Source organism: Carassius auratus, unplaced genomic scaffold (genome assembly GCF_003368295.1).
Source record: "Carassius auratus strain Wakin unplaced genomic scaffold, ASM336829v1 scaf_tig00017721, whole genome shotgun sequence".
Classification (NCBI taxonomy): domain Eukaryota; kingdom Metazoa; phylum Chordata; class Actinopteri; order Cypriniformes; family Cyprinidae; genus Carassius; species Carassius auratus.
The window spans coordinates 375001-398298 of record NW_020524808.1 but is presented as its reverse complement, the minus strand read 5'-3'; the positions used below and the strand labels follow the sequence as shown (position 1 = coordinate 398298).

The 23298-nt window shown below is 36.0% G+C and overlaps 1 protein-coding gene across 1 annotated transcript in view; it reads right to left on the bottom strand.

Moving 5' to 3' along the window:
- Positions 1–23298, bottom strand: part of LOC113075831 (transmembrane protein 132C-like) — a 198645-nt gene that overhangs the window by 5790 nt on the left and 169557 nt on the right. Inside the window, exons 5-7 of the mRNA XM_026248491.1 lie at positions 17822–17965; positions 1810–2015; positions 118–391 (exon numbers count right to left, since the gene is read on the bottom strand). Coding sequence (XP_026104276.1) covers positions 118–391; positions 1810–2015; positions 17822–17965 — 624 coding nt within the window. The remainder of the gene's footprint in view (positions 1–117; positions 392–1809; positions 2016–17821; positions 17966–23298) is intronic.

The window sequence follows — 23298 nt, the reverse complement described above, 5'->3', positions numbered from 1 at the left end:
GCAAATACTGCACTGATAAAATGTACATCTTGAAAGCAATTTAAGAACCTTTAGAAGCAAAATGTATCTTCAAAATGTATAAAAGCAGATACAGATGATCATTAGATAGATATTTACCTGTATATTGGTGATGCCTGGGTCTCTTCCCACCAGCACCCTTCCATCAATTAGTCGTGCAAAGCTTGTATCTTCCACTTTCAGGAAGTCCAGGACCATATCTGTGATGTCGGCTGACCAATCAGAACCTAGCATGTGCACAAGCTCCCCACCAGGGCCAGCTGGCTCGGCTACAAAGTGTGTGAGAACACGCACCAGAGCGTGCTGATACTGCAGGGCACAGCCTCTGCCCTTCCTCTCATCCTCTTCATCATCCTCACTGTCCCGTGTCGGCCTGGGCAACACAGAACACAGATAAGAAAATGTTTAGTAGCTGTTGTATGATGATAAAGTGGTGACATTATTTTGTCTTATTATGTAATAAGACCCTGAAGTGCAAGGACAGAAAGACTATAAAAAGCTACTGAAATGCCATTATGCATAATCATAATATTTAATAATACAACACAAATGGGTTGATCTGGGGTTGTTTTCTAAGTTGAAATAATGAGAAACTATTAATGAAATTCTAAGAATAAAGACATGTATGATAATAATGATTGTAAGAATAATGAAATACAAAGTAAAAATAATAATACCATTTTGTGCTTTAAAGGGATTGTTCAATCAAATATAATAATTATGTCATCATTTACTAATGTTGTTTCAAACCTGTATGGCCTGCTTTCTAACATGAAACTCATTCTAACATGGGCTTTTCCATAAAAGTGAACTGGGACAGGGGTTGTCAAGCTCCAAAAACGTGGAGGAAAAACAACATAAAAGTACCAGAATAGTAGTCCAAATGGCCTGTACGCTATATGCCAGCTTTGTGTGAGAGAATTTAAATAATTATTTATTGAAAATCTGCTGTTGTTCTCATATCTCATTTTCAGTCTTGCATAATAAACATTCTATTTTTTTTGTAATTTTTTTGTTTTGTTTGTTAATTCTTCTTTGGAGCATTCTTTCACTGTGTGGAAAAGAGCACTGTAAACATCTACAGAGGAGAAAGTCATTCAGGTTTGGAACAGAATGAAAGTGGGGCAAATGATAGAAAGCATATTTTAGCTTATTTCTTCAAATGTTATACTGAGGGCCAAGATGAAAGCAATTATAAACATTTATGGTAAACCAATCTTGTATATTTCATTGCAGCTGGACATCTGACTGATTAGAGCCAATGAAAAGAGTCTGATCTCCAGCAATTATCAAATTTTCTTATCCTTTCTTTTCTTTTCTGTTCTTTTCTTCTTTTTGATGTTTTTCCCTTGCCTTTTATTATTATAAAAAAGTCAGCTTTTTTCTGTTTGGTTTGTATTTATTTCAACATTTTATTTTTCTCTCTGAAACTGTGATTACTTCAAATTTCCTGTTCATCTAGGGGTAAGCATTGCGTGGGGTGTAAGTGAGGGAGAATGTGTGTGTGTGTGTGTGTGCGTGTGTGGTTCCTGGTGGTAACAGTGGATTTGTTGTTACAGGCAGAGACAGAAATTGGCCAAATTGAAAAATGGGCCCAGCAAACAGACTGAAGGCCAACGAGCAGGATTGTGCTGTGAAAGAAAAACAGCCATACACAATGTACAACAGGAAAATGAGAGGGATGGTTCTAGATCTCTGAGGCTGAAAAAAAAGTGCGTACTTCTCCTCATGTCAGCTCTCTCTCTCTCACACACACACGCACACACACTTATCTCTGTCTAAGACACACACCTCTTGTTGGTGATGATGGGGACCCTCCATCCTTTAACTTGGCTGAGTTCGGCATCAGAGACGTCAATCTGTAGCGGTAACCGTGGCACCCAGACGGTGAGCTCTAATTGGCTGGTCAAATAGAGGTAGGTAAAGTTCACTTGAATAGAGATATGCCCATTCTTCTCTTTCCCATTCACCAACACCTCATCACAACCAAGAGACACCTGCAGTGTGAGAAACAGAAGGCTGAAGTATAGGTGCAGTGAACAATTGTGATTGTTTTTGTAGGTTTTGTAATGGCTGTGGCATTTGCTATGATTCTTCCCCTGCTCTAGCCACAATTACACTTATCTGAAGAGAGAGCACTTATTTCACATAATTATGTGAAAACGGGAAAACAAAGAAGTGAGTCTCTCTTGTTAGTCTCCCTATCTTTTTCCTCTTCTTATTCTTCTTTTTATAATCTGGACTTTCTTCAACAATCCCTTCTCTATATTTTGCCCTCTTTACTCTCTGTTGTGATTAATGGTTTTCTGCATCTGCTGGACGCTTCTGACACTTTTATGAGCTGTGTCTGTGTAATGTTGTCATGGTGAAAAGAGTACCATCGCACACACACACACACACACACACACACACGCACACCCAAGAGCTCAAGCAGCATTAAGTAGTCACATCTCACTATTACAGCTCAGGGTCACGGTGGGGGCAGACTGAATTTGAAGTTAATGCGTATGTGTGTCCACAGATCATGCAGGGCTCAAACTGCTCAAGCTTTTGTGGTTTGTCTGGTGCTTTTATTTGATAAACATGCTCAGTTGTGTACTTCATGGTAATATTCATCACCTAACAATGAAAGCAAGAGAGTAAGAGAGCTGGAGAAAAAAATAAGAGCAGAAAAGAAATATCTTCAGAGCAGACCAGAAATATAACAATACCAGTTCCAAGTACAATATAGAACCACTTTTAAGTTACAGAAGGGAAAAAAAGATGTAAGAATATCAGTCTTTTTTAGTTTCATGTAAGAATTCCATGTGTACATTGGGGTGTCGCGATATACCGGATGATAACCATGATATTCAAAGCAACAATTATCGGTATCATGTTAATTTAGTGTGTGACAATATACCAGTCGGTATTAACGATAACTGCAATATTTAAAATGAACAGTTTTCTCATGATAACACCACATGTAAATACTCTGGCACCAGTACCTAGTTGAGCTCCCAGGTGGCAGTATTGTGCCTTAACTCTGACACCTATCACACAAGAAGAAGACACAGCGCTCGCGGCTATTCCAGGGGGCAAGGAACTCGACCGGAAGTTGAAGTCGGGTGGGGGCTGCCATCTTTTAGCAGAACTTCACTTGCGTTAGCATTCCCATTGACTCCCATTCATTTTGGCGTCACTTTGACAGCGAATAACTTTACATCTGAGGCGTTTAAAGAATCTGTTTGTCCATTATTTATTTCTAAAGTTACACGACAATGTATAAAGGGCTCCATTACCTTCTATGTTACATTATGGCCCCGTATAAACAGTTTTTGTAAAAAATAGGCTAACGATTGCGTCATAACCACTCGGCTCTCTGTCGCATTACCGTACAGACAGGAGGAGAAGGTCGCAGGCAATTAACTTAATATGGCGTACTGGCGTTACATTTTAAAATACTATACAAAATAATTAATCAGAATACTTACTCCTGCTCACTCACGACAAAGAACTCCCTGCTCGAGCTCGCCGTCTCTGCAAGATTAACGATGGCAGTTTGCACGCACAGCCACTTAGAAGATTTACATCTGTCAGACAGGTTGCTGACGTCGTCAAGCTTCGTTTGAGTCTGCGCGTCAGAAACGGAAGTGCTAAAAAACGCTAAAAATGTGCTTCACTTGTCTCAATTGAGTTCCAATGGGGTCGCTGTGTCCATTTCTTTTACTGTCTATGGGCTATTCAGAGGAGAGCCGTGTTCATCAGAGTAAGTTGCCATTATTTTATTAATCATAGAATGGGAAACATTATATTAACCTGTTTACAGTGGTTTTCTGTGTTCATATATTTAAGTAAAGGGTGATTATTTTAATAAGTACTGTATATTCTTTACTCGTCTTGTTTTTGTATTTGCAATCAATACGGCCTGTGCATAGTAACACTTTATATATATATATATATATATATATATATATATATATATATATATATATATATATATATATATATATATATATATATATATATATATATATATAATCTGTTAACAGTTAAATGATTAAAACTGATCTTGAAAAAGTGAGTGACCACGTTGCTACATTAACCTTGCAAAATGTCAAATTGGTCGCAGTGCCATGCACTTAATGCTTCATCTGTGGTCATTCTTCATTAAGGTTCATTAAGGTTAACATAAGTTAATTACATTAGATAACTTATAACAATAACAATAATGAACATTATTTCTGCAGCAATACTTAATCTTAGTTTATGTTAATGTCAACATATACTTATGCATTATTAAAATTAAAAGTGTTTGTAAACATTAACGCACTGTGAACTAACATGAACAATGAATGACTTGATTTTTATCAACATTAACAAAGATTAATAAATTGTGTAATAAATGTATCGTTCATTGTTCATTCATGTTAGTTAATACATTAATGTTAGCAAATGACATCTTATTGTAAAGTGTTACCATTAATACTTATTCATCATGCTGTTGAACTTGACAGTATTTTCTCTCGTTATTTCATAGGAGCTGCAAAGAAGATGGAAAAAGCCAGAGTCTTGTGCCCTGGATTTATCAGTATCCTTATGTTAGTTGGGTGAAAAAGAAAAACTCAAAGTAAAAAATTATTTGACTGATATCTTTACCCCCAAGGTTTCTATAGATATCACAGTATATTGATATTGTGAATTCATATGGCCAAAATAACCGTGATATGAAAAATCTAATATCATGACAGCCCCAGTGTACGTGAAAATCTGATATCAAGTCAAGGATGCAAGAGTTTGTACTTTATTTTATAAAGGAATGAACCACTTGTTCCATGAATCATCGTGCATGACGTAATCAACTATTACAAATTGAGATTTACACAAGATTATGGAAAAATGTGTCAAGCCATTTATCATATTGTAAATCTGTTTTGAAAAGTTTTCATGTAAAAAATAAATTTTCTATGAAAAAAGAATTTAATGTTGTGCTCTATAGAATATTCGTTTCAGTGGTACTTGTACTGAGAATTGTGAAATTGAATTGGTATTGCTATCAACTAGAAAACTTAGCATAAAAAGCGTCTGCAAATGACTAAATGTAAAAAATATATTCCTAATCCTAATTCTACACAATATTGTGGTAATTCAATGTACACTTTTACACTAAACCAAATGAACGGAGGCAAATTATTTTGGGGGGAAAAATGTCAAGAGGTCTGTGAATACTTGATCTGGGAGGTGGAGAGCAAGAGAGAAGGAAAAAAGATGGATTGAATTGCCATTCTAAACAGACAGTTAAACAAAGAATCTTTTAAAAGCAAGTCCAACTAAAATGAACCCTGATTCATTCAACACGCAATTAGAGTAAAATATGAGATAAAATGTCATTCCATCAAAGTAAATGCACTCTCTCTTACACACACACAAGCCCTGAGAGGATGTATAACAGATCGCTACACAATGATAGTCGATAAAGTCATCCTCCAGAAGCGCTGAAGTTTTTGTGTGTGTGTCACTCTTGAAAGAGCAATTACCCAGAATTCTGTGCAAAGACACTATGCTCAATTTCTCTATCTTTGCTTCCATCTCTGTTCTTACAATTTGCACCTTTTTCAATCCACCCATCTTTCTGATGTTCTCCAGTGTTGTTCTAAGAGCCTCCACCCCGTCATTCTCTGCAGCAGAAATAACCGTCAGGTCTGAGGACCGCAAGACTAATGGCACAGGAAAATGGCAGCTAAAGTGGCATGTGGCCATATCAGAACATCAAAAACATGACATGATAAAAATATTCTGGAAGCTGACACACAGCATCACACTTCTCCTCTGAGGTTGATTATTGTGTAAACCATCACAGGTTATCCAAATAAGCAGCACATTCAACTAAATTTGCATTGTATTGAAAAAACACAGAAATGCACTGAAAATAGTACTCATGAGGCAGAAAAATAATAGTGGTGAATGTCCCAGTTACCATTATAACACTAAATAAATCTTGTTTTCTGTCAGGTTGAATCAGAACTATATATTGTGACACCATCATTACAGTAAAAGGCAAACTATAGCTGATTCAGAAGATGGAAAGTTAGAATTGAATATTCAAATAAATGCAAGAAAGAGAACCAATAACAAACCAGCAAGCAATTATTGCAGTGGATTTAGCATTGGTGGTTAGATTTTGTATGCTCAATATTTTAACACTAACTCAATAGGATATTTTCAGACTTTAAACTTTAATTTTATATGTACAAGTAATTTAAGTAAATATATATTATGACACGGGTAATCCTTGACACTGGTCTTATGTTCATTCTTACACTTGTTTTCTCAGTTTTTCTCCCGTCCTGCAGCTGATGCCGTATTATTTCATGACTTCAGAACGGACTTGTATAAACACTTCCCTTCGTCAAAGCCAAAGAGCTGAGCCATGGATTTGATGACACTGAAAAATCGATTTAATCTCTGTCTCTATTTTAAAGAGAGGGTGAGAGGAGACTGGGCAATGAGAGAGAGAGATGGAGGCCAGTGTTTCTTTGCGGAGAGGAGCACTGTAGAGAAAATTATATCTCAACAAGAAAGGGCGAACAACCCAAAAACAATTGGAGGTTTTTCTAATACCTCTATTAAAAAAAAAATTGTGTCTGGCCCCATTTTGACCTTTAGGTCCTGACACTTGGAGAGAATTTAGAGAGAAACCTCTTTAAATTAGGATAACATACACATGGACAACTTCTAGCACCAAAAGAACTCCTACACCCAAAAACATTATAATAATAATCATCCTTTATATGCATATTATAAACACACACACAGAATTTTACTTCTCTACCAGCAAAATGTTGCTATTACTGTCAGGTTTTTGTTCATTTCTCCACTTTAATTCATACCACTCTTTCTGTTCTGTGTCTTCCTCCACTCTCTGCTCATCTCTGGAGTGATAAATCATAGATTATTTGTCTGACAATGCAAAACAGTGCCAGGTGCTGCCATCCACCAATCCCATCATCCGCCCAGCTCACAAATTACTCGGAAGAATTGGCACTTGCCTCTCTGCCATGCTGAGGAGGAAAAGAGAGAGACTGAGATTGGTAGGGGGCAAAGAGCAGGCAATAAACGGAGATCGAAAAGAAAGAGAAAGAAGAAGAAGAAGAAAGAACAGAACGAAAGAGGAAGACAAAGATGGTTGGCATCAGCTGGAAGAGATTAAATCAATTTCCTGGACAGGCAAGAGCCGCTCTGGTTCACTGCTTGCAGAGGAATGGTCAGGTACAAAGAGAGGTTTTTAAAACGGATAGATGATCCCGCACAGGGCATGATGCTGTATGCATGCATCTAAACTCAGCTCTGATAAACTTGGTACTACATCATGAGCATTGAGGTGGGTTGGGAACAAAGTATAATGATAAAATCATTTTATCATATAACAAATAGCCTAATATAGTGTAAATACTACATAACTACTGTTCAAAAGTTCAATTTTTTTATTTATTTATTATTGCTTTATTCAGCAAGGATGCATTCAATTAATCGAAAGTGACAGTAAAGACAATGTTACAAAAGATTTCTATTATATACAAATACATGCGGTATAGTTTGACTAATTTTAAAATGTCCTTACCAATAAACCAAACCCACAGCCATGAAATAGACTAATGCTGAGAACCGCTTGGTCTCTGAGCTAGTTTGTAATTTATACTCACACAAACACTGATATGAAGTTACAGTTACCCACTCATCCAAGCTTGCCTTTCTTCCAAAGAGTTTAAACTGTAATTGAATTTGAATTTAGAGCATTTCCACTGCAGAGGGCGATAAATTCAGATTCCAGGTGCTAAATGTGACACTGCCTGTGGTTAGAGACTCCCATAGGGCCTTGTGTGGGGATTTGGCACTGTTAAACGTACATTGTGAGTTCAAAACTTAATCTGTCAGTCTTTCCCTTTAGGTGATTTCTCAAAATGCACAACTACAAAGTAAGATTTCTGATATTAGACCCATATAAAATAAACCTCTCTCTCTCCTCATGTTCACTCTCAAAGTACTTAGCTTAGCATAATTAGATTTTTTTGTGATTGATCATAGTGCTAGTCATTGCCTGTCGCCTTGCATTCATGACGTGGGACTTAAAAGCTCTGCAAATGATCAGAGCATCGCAGAGGAACACAGAGACGAAGAAATATTAATAAGTAGAGTGAATGAGTGGCGAAGCGGAGTTCAAAAGTGATGCTAACACACTTACATCTTTAATCAATCAGAGATTTCCATTTGCGTGCAAGATTCTAGTTGATGTGGTTTCAGCTTAGTCCAAAAACTCTCAAATGCTTATTTACCATGAAAACTGTTTTTACCAGAGCATGCAATCACCAATCATCACAGAGTCAATCTTCAGTTCATGGGGTCAACAAATCTGCACTCATTTTTTTACTGACTCGGATGATTAAAAGAAATACTTCACTCAAGACAGATTTTTTTAAATGTTATTTACTCACCTTCACTTCAAACCTGCATGTTTTATTTAATTCTGTTGAACTCAAAATAACATGTTTCCAGGCAACTGAATATTATATAATATTCTGAAATCACATGACAAAACTCTGTGAGCAAATGTATTACAATACTTTTATAAAATATAAAATCATAATAATGTTATCTTTTACATTAATTGTTTTTCTATTTTATCTTTATGCATCCAAAAAGTATAAAACAAATTGCATTCTAACACAGTGATCGCAAATTACAATCAAGTGATCGCAAATTACAATCAATATCAATATTTATCCACACAACCTCATATTTATATTTCTTGCTGTTTCATAAATTGATCTTGTTTCATAATTATTTTGCTATTTAAATGTATTTGAAAAGCTCAATAGGCGGCTATATGGCAGATTCCATTGTGACAACCCCATATGCGTCAACGTTTTTTTTTTTTTAAGGTATGTGTTTATAGAGAAAATATACAATATTATATTATATATATAATTATTATTATTGTTGTTGTTATTATTACTACATCCAGCTCACAATGTAGTAGCAGATGCTTTGTTAAGAGCTCATATTGATGACTAACCTGCTCATGTAAGGTGTGGTAGTTTTTTTTTTTTTTATAAACTACAATTTTTTGCAAGTTTATAGTTTGTAGCTACGAGAGGGGGTGTTACGTTTTGAGACGCAGTCTTTATTATTATGATTTATAAGAAAAGTTGTGTTTTCTTTCATGTGTTTTTGTGCTTTTCTCTGTGTTTCTTTGTTTGCCCTTTGGCTCCTCCTACTCAATCTGTCTGGCAGGTAGACGGCCGCCCCCAGCTGCACCTTCTCACCAAGAGTGAGCCGGCATAAAAGCAGAGCAACAACAAGCCAAACTGATAAAGGAGAGGGGTAATATGAAGCTCCCCACTTAAACTACAAAACTAAATGTTAAAGACACTCAACACAAACAAATCAAAATAAAACAATACCAGCGTAAAATATTGAGCTGTTATGTTCAATAACAAGTTAGTAAACTGCAGCAACAGGCTGGGCAGGACAAAGACAGCACTCTTCGGGGGATTTTTTATCAAACTTTGGTAGTTGCTGGTCTGCTTTTATGCTGGCTCACTCTTAACTGGTAAGCAGGTGCAATTGAGGAGAAAATACAGCTTTTCAAATAATCATAACAATAAAGACTGTGTCTGTAAACGTAACAATATTTACTGAATTAAAATAGTGTGACAGCTAGCCCCAGTCTCCCATATTTGGTTGCATAGTAAGCATCTGTTTCTCAAAGAAAGTTTTTGCAAAAAGCTCAACTGCACCAAAGAAAGGCAGATTTGTTAAAAAATTTAATAAAATAAAAAAAAAAATATATATATATATATATACAAAAAAAATGAACATTAAGTTATTATGCTAAAAAAATCTTCCTCTCCACCATATAGCTCTCAATTTTCATATAGCCATATAGTTCTCAACATTCGACCTTGCCACCTGAATATGCATCGAAAAAAACATAAATGTACAACACTAGGGTGTGTAAAAAATTACAAAATGTTCTCTGTGACCCTCTGCAATACTTGTGGCAGACAGGATGTCCCAGAATGGGAAGCTAGGCCTTTTTCAAACTTTTGAAATTGATATGAGGCATTTTTACATAATATTTGCATAGGTATATAAGTCATGGGTGTCCTCAATACGTCTGATATTATTATTAGAAGTATAAACCTTCATCAACATATCCTCTATGGGAGATTAACTAAAAACAAAGCTTTTCATTGAGACAAGTCAAAAGATACACATATTCTCACAAATAGTGTCCTTAGAAAATAGACCAGTTAAGCAGTAACGATGAAGCCAAAAATACCTCAAAACCAGCTCAGACAGGTTCGCTACAATCATGAAGAAAAAAAAGATGAACAAAAAAATAATAATAACAATATTCATCAGTAAACCCTGAACGTCAACTTCTGGACTTGTCTTCTATGATATCCCAGCATCTCTCAGCTCCAATCTGCCACTGTTTTCCATAAACACCTTAAAGCGCTGCTTCCATCTGTGTGAGTGTGTGTATTTGGTTACTTACACAGACAGTATGCGTATCATATTATGTGAAGTGAATCTCTTGAAACATATCTGATTAGAAAATACTGCCATCACTGCATCGCAACAGCAATGTCAGTCTCATTTTCCACGGAGTCTGTTTCAGTAGTTTATCCGTGCGTAAACATACACACACACACACACACACACACACACACGCACACACGCGCACTTACACACAGATGGAAGCTTTGTTCTAAGGTGTTCATGGTGGGGGAAAAAACAGCATATTGTTGAATAATTCAGAAAAAAAAGACCTTTTAACATAAAGTTTCCATATGTCTGTCAGACTGCTGCATGTCAGATAACTGACAGTATCTGCCAGCATTCTGCTTGGGAGATATTATAAAATAAATACAAAATAATTCTAGTGGCATGTATTCATGCTTAGCTGTTTTATCGTGGATTGTGGGGCAAAGTGCTCAACTGATAGACTGTCATATGTTAAAATTCCATTGGCCATCACGTGAACCCAGATAATGCTTTAAAAAAAGGTTTTTAATAGCTCCCATTGGAAAGATGTGGGTTCGGAGAGGAAGGTTAACCACTTCCTCCCTACCCTCTCACATGGGCTCACAGAAGGAGGAAGGTTAGGTCAAAGGCTATTACCAGAGCTGGAAAAAGCCCATGGGAGGGTCTCACAGGGTCCATTAGCTGTGAGTTACGTGTCCACTGGGCAGAGATGGCAGTATTATGGGAGCTTGGCCATATCTACTGTACATCCTGAGCTCAGAAAGAAGCGATGTCTATGTAGTTTTAAAAGGGCATCACAGTGATTGATTAGTGGCTGTGATGTTTATGGGGGTCATAAGCAGTTGATGTCCACATTATATTGACATTTTTCTGATTATGCACTATAACATCCTATTCATTTCTAACCATGTAAAAATCACTCATGCTTAGTATTTAACACCAATAACAAATTAGATACTTAAATTTGAGAGAGAAAAGAAGGACTATCAAAACAGAACAGTTACCATATACAGGAGATGAGGGTAATTGTGTGAGTGCAAAATGTGTACAAATTTATAGAAATTAATAATAATAATAATAATAATAATGATTTTCTATTAAAAAAAAAAAATGAAATAAAACTATCTGCTGATCTGTAAAAGAAGATAAAAGTTATTATAGTTAACAAAAACTAAAACTAAGACAAAAAACATAACCAAACACTTAATAAAATAAAAACACAAGAACAAAATTAAACCTTTACATAAAATTGAAGCAATAAATAAAAAACTAACGTAAAATAGTATTTAAAAAAAACAACAACTAAAAACAACAACAACAAAACTATAATAGTGCCTCAGGGATAATAAAAAGACATTGGAACAAATGTGGCCATATTTAATAGTGATGGGATTTATGGCTCTTTGAGGGGATCCGGATCTTCGCGATCCGTTCCTTTCAAAGAGCCGTTCAAAAGAATGGCTCTTTTGGCTCTTTTTAAATATTTAGTCAGTTTTAAGAAGCCAGCTTGGGAGCATCTCAGTTTATCCTGGAAATAATCACTGGGAGGTATTATGAGGTGAGATTTGTAGTCAAATAATTAAAGCTCAGATATCACACACCAATATCTGAGTTTGAATTATTCTGAAATATTGATTATTACCTCATTTCTCATGTGTCGACTATATTCCATAGGGTTGCACAAATCCCTCTGCTTAGACAGTGACATCATTATTTTGATTTACCTTTAGTACAAAGTGTGTGTGTGTGTGTGTGTGCGCGTGTGTGTGTGTGTGTGTGTGTGTGTAAAACTACGTTGACTTATGTTATTCATACAATACCTACTCACAAATAAACATAAAAAACAAAGCCGGCTGCAATGAATTTCTGTGCAAAACAGCTTTTACTACAAACACTTCCACACAAGAATATTGTTATCACACAAGAACATTTTGATAGAAAACTATTTTTTTTTTTTAAGTAGATAAAATTAGAATAAATAAAATGGAAATGTCTACATACTACATACTATTACTACTGTAAACTTTGCAAATAGGACATCAGCCCCTTCAAGTCAATGAACAATAACAAAGTGGGCTGCAATGAATGTCTGTGGAAAACAGCTTTTAGTGAAACATTTCTATACAAGTACAGTATCACAAAAGAAAATTTTTAATGATTTTAAAATAAGTTTTAAATGAACACAAAATGCAATGTAAATGCATGCACAACTAATAACTAATATCATCACGCTATAAAGGGTTGGCCTGCGCTGGGTGCGCCCCTCCCCCTATAACTGTTCTGTCTCCTGGCGGAGCTCATTTGTATGAACACGCATAGGAAAAAAGAACGATAGAAAGAATGGCTCCTCTCCAGTCGCGACTCGGCTCCCATCGTTCATGTTTATGAGCCGTTCAAAAGAATCGGTTCGTTCGCGAACGTCACAACTCTAATATTTAACTTTAGGCTTCAAGTGTCAGTCACTTCCAAAAGCTGTTCAAAAGCAAACTGTATTATTATTTTAATTCATAATTTTTTTTAAATAATTATTAAGAATTACTTGGTTATACATCTAGTTATTTACCTACGGTGGCTAATGAATCAGAAGTCCTCGCACATTCACAGGAAATAGCGTACTTTTGTTTTGAAAAATAAGGTTGATAAAAGGCTGTTTAGTGGCACTTCACTTTCCCTATTTAGGTCAGTAACTGTTTAACACACTGTATACAGTACTTTATCTTGGAAAAAATTGTGGAAATGTAGGTAAGAAAGAGCTGTTTTATTGTTTCTTTGCTCAAAACTGCAAAAAATAAAATTAAATAAGGATTTTTCTTTTGTCAAAAAATATTATAAATAAAGTATAATGAAATATAAAAATATTTATAAATTAAGAAAAAAAGATTAATTTAGCGCTCATAAAGATTCCTCATATTAAGATCTGGAGGGTTTCCAGTAATACAAATCTGGTACAGCTAAGTAATGATTTCTAATGAGAAATAATAAACAATGAACACACACACACACACACACTGCAACCCTGTTTCCTTCTCTCTTGATAAACATATTTTGTTTCTGTCCAGCTCAGCTGAACTTGAGAACAGGAGCGGCCTGATGCTCCTAACCTGATCAGATTTTTACACAATTATGGACTCGCCGGATATCTGCTCGCCTGTCACTGTAAAGTGAATGAGTTATTAAACGGATTAGCACCGTACACCTCTCCACACCACACCCTCTTACTCAGAGGACACCTGCAATGTCTCCACAATGTCTGGTCAAAATCCAGTCATTTTCCACAATATATAAACACATTACAACAGAGAGAAGAAAAATAAACATGAAGGGCGGAGGAAAAAAAAGGCTGAGGATGTGAAAGATTGATTTATAATCCTCTCTGTTTTGTGTGTGTGTGTGTGTGTGTGTATATATATATATATATATATATATATATGCACACACTCTCTCTCAACCCTTCCTCAATGCCTCAGTCCTTCTTGTTTTTTGTCAAATTCAATTACATCAGACTTTACTGAGGGAGTCTTCACAGGAACCAATTAAGGCCATGGCCTAGCTCTCACAGACACTGGTTAAATACTGGGGTTTGAGCGCTAAAGCCTATGGGATCTCTTTAGCTGACTCCTTTATTTATTTGATCACCCATCATTACAAGAGCCCTTCGACCCACACAAATGCGGAACTGATTAACCACAGTGTGCAGTGATAAAGATAAGATCACATTCACACCTGCATCTGCAGGGTGGTGATGTGACAAGGTGACATCTTTTACAATAGGGTGTTATTATCCTTTAGTTCAAACCTGAATTAATAATGTTTGTAAGCATTTGGTTTTGTATTTTCTGGCATAATCCACTTTTCTTCATTTATTTCTACTTTTATATTGTATATTTCTCAAAGGGAAGTTTCACAACTCATAGCCAGGGGGTCCACAAAATACTTTTAGGGTCCTATGATTTCCACAGAAAATATGAGTGTCACAAAAATCTTGGATGAATAATTAAAAAGTAGTACTGTGCACTTGATCAAATTTCAATATGGTTTAGAGTTTGTGAATATAAAAGCTCAAAAACTGACTTGGAAGAAATTGTGACACTATATTTTATTATTGTACAGGAGAATGTACTTCTCACAGCAGTAGTAGTAGTAGTAGTAATACTAATGAAAATAATGCTAATAAAATCATTTAAAGAGCAAGTAAGATTAAAATTCTAAGCTTCCTATCAATGTTTATAAGTCCTGTACAACAGGTTTAAATCCGTGCAAGGTTAAAAAACATTGTCATTTTGTCAAAATATCATTTTAAAATTACCTCAATTCTCAGAGATCCCCAAACGGTTCGCGCGAAGCTGTTCAAAAGATTCAGTTTCCTTAAAGCCCACCTTTCGGTAGCATACTGTGTTCTGATTGGTCAACTAACATAGTCAGTTTTGATTTGTTGTTCCGCATGTACGTGTTGTAAAACGAAACGCCTGAATCTGAAGAGGAAACAGACAAAGTCGTTCAACTGGCCACACAATTAATCAATAAATTGACCAGGACGTTTCTCAGTGGTAAGTTTAAACTTTGTATGTGGTATGTGGTAAATTACGTGATAAAGCAATGTTGCTTTCTTGCACTCGTTTAAGATGATTTACTTATTTACTTATTAAGGTGCACGTGTGGGAACTGTCGCAGAATGCCCACCTTTTTGTTTCTCCCAAGAAGGTAGGCGGAGATTATTATTCAAAGTGTTCTCGTTACGTACAAAGAGATGGGCAAAAGATTTGAAATCTATAACGACTCGTTTCAGCGATTCAGAGTCGACTCCTTACTTTAGAAGCCAATAACTTTATAAATCGTGTACTTTTTGGTTTAATTATTTGCACATTGTTTACACTGATGGAAAGCTACATCATACACTGTAATACAGGTTATTTTTGATTTCCCATCTGTGTGGCTCTTTAAAAAAAATATTTTTTAAAGGAATAATCAAAATTTTTTCAGTGTTCTTATTCGAACAGTAAACCTCTGTTGTGCAGCAACTTTTGCCAAAAATAAAAGGGATTGTTAACTTTTGATATGAATACAGTACATTGATTTACAAGATCATAGTAAATGATCATAGTTCACGCCTTCATTTGAGTACCATTATAAAGAAGAACTATTTAAAATCTATTTATTAAAAGTGAATTAAAGCAGTGAAATGTTATCCAGAACAATTAAATGCAAAATACTGAATTTGGGAACAATAATAAAAAACAAAAAAACAAATAAAAAACAAGTGGAATTCATATGGATCTAACAATGCATTTCTTGTTAAACTTCTAATAAATTGATGTTAATGTATACTGCATAAGTTGTTTGATTTCAATTAATTGGACATACTTTTTGATTACAAAAATTTTATTTAACCAATAAAAAATTTAAATTAAAACTTAAAATTAAAAATTTAATCTTCACCCCTTTAAGGGGTCCCTGGCCCCAAAATGTTTGAGAACCCCTGGTATAAATAAAGCTGGGAGATTTCCCGTAACCGAGTTTATCCTGACGGTGCACTTCCGAATCTCATCTTCAGTTGCAACGTTGTCATGTTTCCTGTTTACACCTGTCACACATGTCAGCCGGAGGTCAAACACACATCTTTATGACACCTGCAAGTAGACAGGTACACCTGCCGCAATTTCCCCACCACATGTTTCTGTCATGGAGCAGATTCACTTCTATCCTGATGCTCTTTTTTCCTCATCACTACACCAACAGAAAATGAGCGTCCTGTAATTCCCTTAATAACGCAGTCTTGTTCAACTTTGCATTAAAGTTCTGGAATGAGTTTTTCATTGTTGCCGGGTATTGATTGTATTTAAACTACATGTTGCTGCTTGTAAATGGAAATTGCCTCAGCATCGGGGAAAGTTCAGTTATTAGCTCAGAGCTCAGGAGAGCATGACAACGTAGACTCTGATGTTACTTTCACAAAACCCCTGAGGGTAAAATTGACCATTGGTCCCAAATTTTTTGTTAATTTTTATCTTTTACAAAAGTGACATGGTAAGAAATGTCACTACTTCCTTTCATTCTAACAGCTAAAGCACCATGTTAGCCTGCTCATTAAAGTAACTGCAAAAAATAAATATTCAAAAGTTTGGGGTTGGCAAGTTGTTGTTTTTTTTTTTTGTTTTTTTTTTTAAGAAGTTCATCAAAGCTGTAATTATTTGATATATTATCTGATACTTTAACATTTTAAAATTACAGTACAAAGTATTATTTTATCCACCTTTCTGATGGATAAAAACAGTTTAAAAGAACAGCATGTTTGAAATATACATATTTTTTAACATTATAAATAAACTGTTATGTAACAACACATTATGTAACACTTTTGTTTCATTAATGGACCCTTGATGTATAAAAAAATCATATAAAACCTAAAGTTGCACACACACACACACACACACACACACACACACATATATATATATATATATATATATATATATATATATATACAGTACATGCATCATTCATTTAGTAATCAGTTTAGTAATTAGTTTCAGCTGTCAGACAGTGAACAACAAAAAACTCCTCCCAGAAAAGCAATATTTTCTTTAAAAAAAAAGAAACAAAATCCCACTCCATTTAGTATGTATGCTTATTCTTATGCAAATGTCACCTTAGAACACAAGGTGAACACAAAAGCAGGAAGATCGAATACATCACAAATCAAGTACAATGACCAGTGTGCATGTAAACATATTTGTGCATAAATACTGCACAAGTTGAACAATAGTGGAATAAATAATCAGGCAGGTTTGATGTGGTTGGTTTGTTTATATTTGAAGATGTTTCTTCCTGTTACATCAGAATTTTCTCATTTTTATAGTTCCATTATTCTTTCTTCGGTTCTGCTACCTTTCATGTCTTAATTTGCATCAGCTCAGTCATTTCATGTGACACATCTCGAGTTTGTCTTCCAGACCATTATTCAGTCTAGAAATGTCTTTTTGTGTGTGTATGTGTGCATTTCTGAGCATGAATGCTTCCAAACGTCTTTGCAACTCAAACCCACTAAAAAGAATTGCTTTGCGGGGGAATAAAACGGCTTTCACAGGCACCTGCTGTTTTTAATGTCTGCTCATCTGACTCCACTCTTGGCTTCCCTGAGTCACCCTGTAACCTGTTCCTTCTACTTTTTGCTGAAATCTATCAATGCAAGGCCCCACACCTGTCTATACTTCTGATGGAGATCGGGGGCAGAGGATGGAGAAGGTACCATGAGATAAAGCAGGTGAGCTCTCACCTTGAGAACGTCCTCATCTGTGGAGATGCAGGTCACGGGGTCATCAACCTCTCTCACCGTTCCATCCTGTTCCACGGTAACAACCTTGACTGGGATGGCAACGCGCCGTCCAGTCAGAATCGCTGTGTTCAGGATCTCTGTGTCCTATGTGAGAGAGAATTTTGCGATTTAATTTTAACAGAAAATCAGAAGTCTTTAATCATTTTCCACCTTACAATACATTCAGTTATCATAAAAATACATCATAATGTTCTAGTTATATTCATTTAAATATTATAATATATTTATATTAGGGCTGTCAATTTAATGTGTTAATTTGGTGCAAAAATAACTAATTAAAACAGTTTTTTGTTAATGAATGAATCTACAGTTGAAAACGAATTATGCAAAAAGGTGATTCATTCATAAAGGCAGTCGCTTGCTTCTGTTCTGAATGAATCATTAGTCATTTGATCAAACTTGCTAAATGAATGACTGAATGACTCACTCTTTAAGACAGTGTCATGCTTCCACCTACTGGTGGTTTTTGTTTGGTTTCATTATTTATTATTATCATTTATGCAATGCTGAATCAAAATATTTTTTCTAAAGCTACTTTTGTAATGTATGTTCCTTTTTTTCTCATCTTAATGTATTGATGTGCAATTACTATATCTGGAACTTTCCCAAAGCAGTTTTGGGAAACTTTTCACCCCTGTTCATTCATATTATTAAAATGTTGGATGAAATATTCAACAGCTTAAATCCAGCAAAACACAGACAAATTGATTTGAAAATAACTATCTGCAATAAATTGAGGCGCAGGGAAGGCAAGCCTTTCTAATGTAAAGCTGATGCCGGCTGGCACTGTGATGTTTCATATCTCATGACTGCTCTGCTTTGATTAATTATCATATTTTAAATTATGCAATCATTTCATCACATTCAGAGAGGGTTAATGGGTCTTAACGTGGGTTTGGGTCTCTCAAAATTTATCTCCTCAAGTATTTACCACATAAATATTTAGCACAAGAACACATTCCTCTTGGGAGGAAACGCTCCTTTATTGGAAAGAAAAGACAGCATGAGAGACAGAAAATGAGAGTGAGGGCATGGAGGAGGCTTGGTTGTGGCCATAATTGACATTTAAGCTTTATGTAAAGGCTGGTAATTATGACGAGAAGAGAGGTCAGTTATCGCAGTATCCATAGCAATGAAGAGTCATTACAACGCCATTCAGAGAAAGACAATCGAGACTATCAGACACAGAGAGAGAGAGAGACCAGGATAGATTTAAAATAAATGCTGTTCTTTTGAATTCTTTCTATTCAAAGAATCCTGAACCTGAATAATTTTCACCATTAATAATATTTAGAAATGTTTCTTTAAATCAGCATATTGGAATGATTTCTGAAAGATCAAGTGACACAGAAGACTGGAATTATGATGATGAAAATAAAAGCTTTGCAATCACAGAAATTAATTAAATTTTAAAATATATATATAAAAAAACATTATTATTTATTTTATTTTACATTTTAGAACTGTTTCACTGTATTTTTGAAATAAATGCAGCATTGGTGACTATAAGACACTTTGAAAAACAAATAAAATCTTACCGACCTAAAATTTTGAACAGCAGTGTATAAATACAAGGCTTTGTGAAATGTTAAATATGAAAAACCTGGCTGGAGTTAACTCATTTGTAGCATACACATTTAGCTTGAGTTGAAAGAACTTGATTGGATATAAACATCTCTTTAAAACAATTGTAGACGTTAAATGCAGCAAGTAAACATTGCTTACCTCTGTGAATACAGTGCAAATAAGCTTAATTTGCATAGAATTTGGCATGTTTATGCTGAAAAGAACAATTATTTAATTGAAATACCCACACCATTATCTTAATGCCTGGTTACACTGGACTGCAGGTGGTTAGTGGAAAAGAAACAGGCTTTTGCATGGAAATAGCACTTATGAATATCACAACTGCTTAGTGCATTCGCTCCACTGACTCTTGTAAGAATACAGAATACTACTTGTGATTTTAGGAAACTGTCAGATGTTGAGCCGTAAATGGCTCAGGCATTAAATGCACATTAAAACTGGACTTAAAACTGGACAGAAAATCCGAAACCTCACAGTTCTCTAACAAACACAAACAGGAGACTATCACAAGTAGCAACCTACAGAATGAGAGAATAAGAAAACAGGAGTGTGAGTGTGTATGTGTGCATTTGGGAATCAGAGACAAATAAAGGAGGAGAGGCAATACAATAGAGGAGGAAAACTCTACCTGGCTGCAACATGAGCAGTTTTTCATCTGACAGATAAACATGATGAATGAATGAGAGCTGTAGGTTCATGGCAACTTTATTCCAATTAGCTACAAGCCAAAAAATAAAACTAGAAATATGTGCTATGACAAAAAAGTATATAAAAACTACACATCTCCACAAAAAAAAAAGACTCATCTTGTGAAACGTTAAACCAATTTCATATAATGACATCAGTAATAAGTTGCAAAAATAAAAATAAAAAACAGTAAGCGCTGCTCTCTGAGTGTCTTGAGATTCCTCCACATAAAAAGACACACAAAAACACTGCATTAAAATAAGTGGCCCTGAGTACATTTTGCATAAATTATTTGATAGATAGATAGATAGATAGATAGATAGATAGATAGACAGACAGACAGAGATATATAGATATAGTTTATATTAGAACTAGTTTATAATAAAGTGCTTTTAAAGTCTATAAAGAATCTTCGATAGTAATTACTATGAGTGATAGTTCTGTTTATAGTCGTTTCATATACTGTTTTTTCAAATTATGGTGTTTAACACAAAACAGCATATGTTTTAAGTTTCTCATATACAACACTTAACAAATCTGCAATATGTAAGAGCACATTTACTGGCTCTGCAAGTAAGCCAAAAAATACAGCTAAAAATATCTGCTATGACACACCAGCAAAAAATACATTTGTAGACCTATCAGACAACCGCACAACCACACTTGTCTAGTGAAATATTAAACCAATTTTGTATGACATCAGTAATAAGCCACTAAAAGACAGGAAGCAGCGCTGCTCTCTGAGAGTCTTGGCATGAATGAACTGCCTCTACATAAAAAGACACACAAATACAAACACTGCATACAAACACACTCTTACACGCCTCTTCATATTCAAGAGATCCAGCTGCAGCTTTCTCAAGCAACCAGAAAGAATAAATTATAATTGATATCCATTACGTCACATTCCTAATCTCTTTATAACCATTCAGCTAATGAATTTCACACTCCTCAAGTGGAGGAAAACAGAATGATGTCGTTACAGTGTGAGGTGGCTCGTACTTCACGGGTGTCGGTGTGACATTATAAATCGTCTCTGTCAAATGGAAAACGAGGCAGTGGCATGCGAGCTGGGACAGACGAATGGATGGATAACGTTCTTTGACTGGTCACCTGTCTGGGACAAATGCATTTTATACATGCCAGAGACAGGGATGACTGATTGGATCACAAGATTAGCAAAAGAATCGCTCTCATAGAGCAATGACATAAGATTAGTGCATAAACAAATTGCGATAAAGAGATATCCTATCAATAAGCACAAAGACCTCACAAACAAATCAACTGAATGAATGCAGATACACTGTATTTTTTGTGGTTTTAAGGGGGTGGGTGTCACTGTACTGAATTCACAGTATGCAAGCACTGACTATTGAACATTACCTCATGACAGGATACACAGTGTGATGCAGTCGAGTCTCTGGTTGTTTATGCATGAGTGTACCTCATACAGTAAAGTCTCATCCCATAATATCACATCTCCGGAGAGTGTGGAAGAAAATAGCAAAAAAAATTTTTTATTTAATCCCCTTTTGAATACAGCTTCAAGTATGTGGATGAATAATGTTTTTTAATCGTTAAACCAATTAACAAAATTATTTGGACTTAATAAAACACAGTTTTGGAGATACCTACAGCTGAGACATTTGTTATGTGGGACTTTTGGTTCTAGTAGTCAAGGTCCACCAGAAGATAATATTTAATATTTAATTCTAGAAGCATGGGGTAGAGGACATGAGGCATCAGTTTATTATAGATTGATAATGGAGAAAGTAGGATATAGTTTCCATTCTGCTACTAAAAGAGTCGGGAGGAAGGATTTGAATATCTCAACTATAGTGATGAGGACTGGACCAAAAAATGCAGAAATTCTAGAGGAATTTTTAGAGGAATTTTGGGGTACGACTTATACAGTTTAAGATATTGTATAATATAACTCCAACGGTCACGGACGTCTCCTTCCTTAACAAGCTAAATGACTTTTCTGCTCTCTTCAACAGCGACAGCAAGGAGATAGCCACCAAAATCACACCCTCAGCAGACCACCAACCCCTCAAACTCACCTCCACAGATTTCCACACTGCATTGAGCCGGATCAACGCACGCAAGGCTGCTGGCCTGGACGGCATTCCTGGATGTGTGCTTAGGGCATGTGCAGAGCAGTGTGCAGGGGTCTTCACAGGCATTTTCAACCTGTCCCTCACCCAAGCAACTGTGTCAACATGTTTTAAGTCAACATTCATTGTGCCAGTGGCGAAACATTCCTCTCCAATGTGCCTGAATGATTATCACCCCGTAGCACTCACACCCATCATCATGAAGTGCTTTGAGCGACTGGTCCTAGCACACCTCAAGGACTGTCTCCAACCCACACTGAACCCACACCAATTTGTAGAAATAGGATCACAGAGGATGCAATATGCACAGTGCTGCACTCTGCACTCACACAACTGGATAATAGTTGGGATGTTGTATGACTTCAGTTCAGAATTTAACACCGTTATTCCCTCCAAGCTGACCACAAAACATGGAGACCTGGAAATGAACACCTCCCTCTGCAACAGGATTATGGACTTTCTGACCTACAGATCTCAGCATGTTAGGTAAGGCCACACCCACTTAACCACCATCACACTTAACACCGGCGTACCACAGGGCTGTGCGCTGAGCCCATTCCTTTACTACCTTTACACCCAGGACTGCAAGCCTGTGCTTGGATCCAACTCCATTATTAAGTTTGCAGACAACACCACGGTGATTGGCCTCATCAGTGACAATGATGAAATGCCTACAGGGAAGAGGCACCTGGCCACATGGTGCTCTGACAATAACCTGCTCCTTAACACCAGTAAGACAAAGGAGCTCATTGTGGACTTCAGGAAGAAGAAAGGAAGCACGCATGACCCCATCCACATTAACGGGATGGTTGTTGAACGTGTCTCTAGCTTCGAATTCCTGGGAACCACCATCTTGGAGGACCTGTCCTGGACTACACACACCTCCAGCCTGGTGAGGAAGGCTCACCAGTGCCTCTTCTTCCTCAGGACACTGAAGAAGAACCAGCTGTCTTCGGCCATCCTGGTGAACTTCTAGCGGTGTGTGATCGAGAGCATCCTGTTGCATCACGGTCTGGTATGAGAACT